The sequence below is a fragment of the Calidris pugnax genome, unplaced genomic scaffold, assembly GCF_001431845.1.
Source record: "Calidris pugnax isolate Ruff unplaced genomic scaffold, ASM143184v1 scaffold92, whole genome shotgun sequence".
Classification (NCBI taxonomy): Eukaryota; Metazoa; Chordata; class Aves; order Charadriiformes; family Scolopacidae; genus Calidris; species Calidris pugnax.
Window position 1 is genome coordinate 1,406,863 of NW_015090823.1, and position 3,641 is coordinate 1,410,503.

General features: G+C 60.5%; 1 protein-coding gene across 1 annotated transcript in view; it reads left to right on the top strand.

Moving 5' to 3' along the window:
- Positions 1-2,555, top strand: part of SC5D (sterol-C5-desaturase) — a 4,746-nt gene extending 2,191 nt beyond the window's left edge. Inside the window, exons 2-4 of the mRNA XM_014939943.1 lie at positions 185-317; positions 810-910; positions 1,194-2,555. Coding sequence (XP_014795429.1) covers positions 185-317; positions 810-910; positions 1,194-1,619 — 660 coding nt within the window. The 3' untranslated portion in view covers positions 1,620-2,555. The remainder of the gene's footprint in view (positions 1-184; positions 318-809; positions 911-1,193) is intronic.
- The last annotated feature ends 1,086 nt before the right edge of the window (positions 2,556-3,641 follow it).

Genomic DNA, 3,641 nt, shown 5'->3' on the forward strand with positions numbered 1-3,641 from the left:
GTCCCTGCCTGGGTCCTCTATGCCCTGTGGAACCTCAGAAGGTTCCCATGGACCCCCTGCTCAGACTTGTCTGGGTCCCTCTGGACGGTGTCCTGTCCTTCAGCAATCTCTAGCACGCATCTCAGCTAGACCCCTCATCTTTCTGACCCTGACCCCTTTTCTCTCCTCTGGCCGCCCCCAACAGAACCAGGTACGCCGGGAGATCACCTACGCCCTGCGGTCCCTCCCCTGGATCAGCGTGCCCACCGTTGCCCTCTTCTTCGCTGAGGTGCGAGGCTACAGCAAGCTCTACGACAACATCGAGGACTCCCCGTACGGTGAGCTGCTCTCCCCTACCCCCCTCTCCCCGAGGCCCGGGTCACCCATCCGGGTCCTCCCGCGGCACGCGATATCCCTGTGTCGACTGATGACGCCGCGTCTCCTGTGAGCCCTGTGACAACCGCTTGCCTCCCTCTTGCCTTGACCCGCTACCAGCTAGTACTCACTATCCTGGGTACCCTCGAGGTGCCCGCCTGCCCTGGAGCTGGGACCTCTCGTGAGACCCTGCTCTGCGCACGCCCATGTCCACAAAGATTCCGGTTCCTTTCCCAACCAACACTACAACAACTGGATACGTGACACCCTTTCCCCGTGTCCCCTGATGCCGTCCGACCCTCTCACCTCATCTCCCTATCTGCACGAACCCCGACATGCCTTGGCGTGCCCCCAGCCGCAAGGGCCGGTCCACCTCTCCGGACCCCGGCTCCTCGACTGCCCTCGCGATTTTCTGGCGCCCCTGAGCAGCACCCATAATCTCCCTCTTCCCACAGGCTGGACGGGTGTCTTTCTCAGCATGCTCTCCTTCCTCTTCTTCACCGACATGGGCATCTACTGGATACACCGCGGCCTCCACCACAAACTGTTCTACAAGGTAGGAGACCCTCGCCCCACACTGGGAACATGGTGGAGCCCCTCCTCCCAGGAACGTGGGCCGTGACAGGAGGGCAGGCCAGGGCCTGGCCTGCAAGGTGTTGCCTCCACTTGGATCTGAGTGCGAGCCAAGTGCCTGTTATGGCCAACATGGGCCGCATGTCCCTCTCCCCTGCCCTGGGCCCCCGGGGAACCCCCTTGGGGGAGCTGGCCCGCACGCCTACCCCCGTCAAGCCCCCGGGCCCGTGGGCCTCAGGGACCGACGGCGTGTCCTCTCCCCGCAGCGCTTCCACAAGCCCCACCACCTCTGGAAGATCGCAACACCCTTCGCCAGCCACGCCTTCCACCCCGTCGACGGCTTCATGCAGAGCCTGCCCTACCACGTCTACCCCTTCCTCTTCCCCCTCCACAAAGTCACCTACTTGGGCCTCTACATCTTCGTCAACGTCTGGACCATCTCCATTCACGACGGTGACTACCGTGTCCCCCGCCTCCTGCGGCACATCATCAACGGCTCGGCCCACCACACCGACCACCACTTGTACTTCGACTACAACTACGGGCAGTACTTCACCCTCTGGGACAAGATCGGGGGCTCCTACAAGAGCCCCACAGCCTTTGAGGGCAAGGGCCCCCACGACTACTTGCGCCAGCTCCGAGAGAAAGCCGCAGGGGCGCCCAACGGCCTCCCGGCCACCAAGACGGAATAGGCTTCCCTCGGCCTGACCCCTCTCCGGGACCAGGTTCCCCGGCCGGATCTCGTCCCATTCCTCCCCAGCCTCTTGAGACCCTTTCCCCACAGACGCAGAGCCCCCGTCCCGCTACGGCGCAGCCAGCGCAGGGCCGTCCTTGGCGAGTTCTCCCGCCCGCCCCCGCTCCCGAAATGGCGGTGTCCGGCCTCGTCGATGAATTACGGCCTCGCTCTACGCTGCTGACCTGATCCCCCTACGGATCCCCTTCCCGGCTGCCTTCGGAGCTCCGCTACCGCCCCTGTGCTTCATTACTGGTCTGCTAATGCTTTACCAAAAATAAAAACAAAACTATGGCATGCCTGCAAAAAAAACGCCGCACAAATACAACAAAAACATGGCACAAATACAACAATATTGTGGCACAACTCGAAGACACGTGGTGCGTGGCGGTGTCTCTGTCCCTCCATGCAGCGTGCCATCGTCTCCCAGTCCTCCTTGCTCTCACAGGGAGTCCATTGGGACGAGTCGCGTCAAGTCGAGGGTCTGACGATGCCACTTTTTAACGTTTTACTTTCCAGCTGTATTTTGTGAAAAAAAGACGCGACTTCCTACCTTTTGACGATGGCGTGGATCCTCCCGACAGCTCCTCGGCGTGAAGAGGGCTCGCCCTCGAGATGCTGTGGGACTCCTCGCCGCTCCCTGCACTCTCCTCCTTCCTCTGGCATGGCGATGTCCCGTGGGATGTTGATGGGACGCATCCCAGGAACGGGGCGCCTGTAGGAGGCAAAGGCACGTTGAGTCCTGGGGGTCCCTGGAGCTCCCGGAGGACGTTGCGGGATGGGGCGGGGGAGGAATGGGCACTCGCGGGTTCCTGGCCGGCTTTCCCCCTTCCTCCTCCTGACGCCCGGCCACCCGTTGGGTCTGACCGGCGCTCAATAAAACTCTCTTGCCAAACTGCCTGCCATTCGGTCCCTTCGCCCTCGCTCCCGACTCCCCGCGTTCTCCTCCCTGTGATGATTCTCTCTCCCCCCCTGTGCTCAGGGACCCTGACCTCTGTTTGCTGATTAACCAGGAGCCCTGAGAACTGCCAAGCGTCCGGGTAAGGCCCAGATCAAATACGCTGACACCATCGCTGCCCTTTGCGTGCTGCTGTGGTTATCCATGGACCTCATTTCCTAATAACATCCAACCCCTGGAAACAGCCCCTGGCCTTTCTAGAGACCCTGTCTCTCCACCTTATTTGAGCCTGGTGCACAGCACTGGTCCCGCTGACGCTACCGAGTCGCAGAATGATGCGGGGTTGGAAGGGATCTCTGGAGATCCTCCAATCTGACCCTCCTGCCAAAATGGGTCTGCTGGAGTGGGTCACACAGGAACGTGTCCAGGCAGGGTTTGAATGTCTCCAGAGACGGAGACTCTGCCGCCTCTCTGAGCGGCCTGTTCTGGTGCTCGACCACCCTCATGGGAAAGAGGTTCCACCTCACGCTTAGGTGCAACTTCTTACATGCAATTTTCTGCCTATTTCCTCCTGTCCTGTCGCTGGGCAATGCTGAAAAAAGACCAGCCCCATCCTCCAGACACCCAACCTTTTGGTATTTATTTGATTGGATTCCCCCCAGACTTCTCCAGACTAAAAAGACCCTCGGCCTTTGCTCATCGTAGAGATGTTCTAGTCCCCTCATGCTGTACCTCTGTCCTTCTGGAACTGGGCGGTCTGGAACTGCAGAGTGGGTGGGAGCGCCATGACCCGACTTTCATAAAACTATGGCAGACGCAGCCAGAATGCTCTGCCAGATGTCCTGCTTCTGCTGGACAGTCCCTAGGATTCATACATTCGTCAATTCATACCTTCCGACAATGGATACAGACTGTCTAGTCCAAACCCCTGGCTGTGGACGGGAACGCCTCCCACCGGAACGGGACCCTCCAAGCCCCGTCCAACCGGGCCTTGAACCCCTCTGGGGATGCGGTGGCCCTGACTTCTCTGGGTGACCCAGCCCAGGGTCTCGACTCCATCGCACCAAAGCAGTTCTCCCTGAG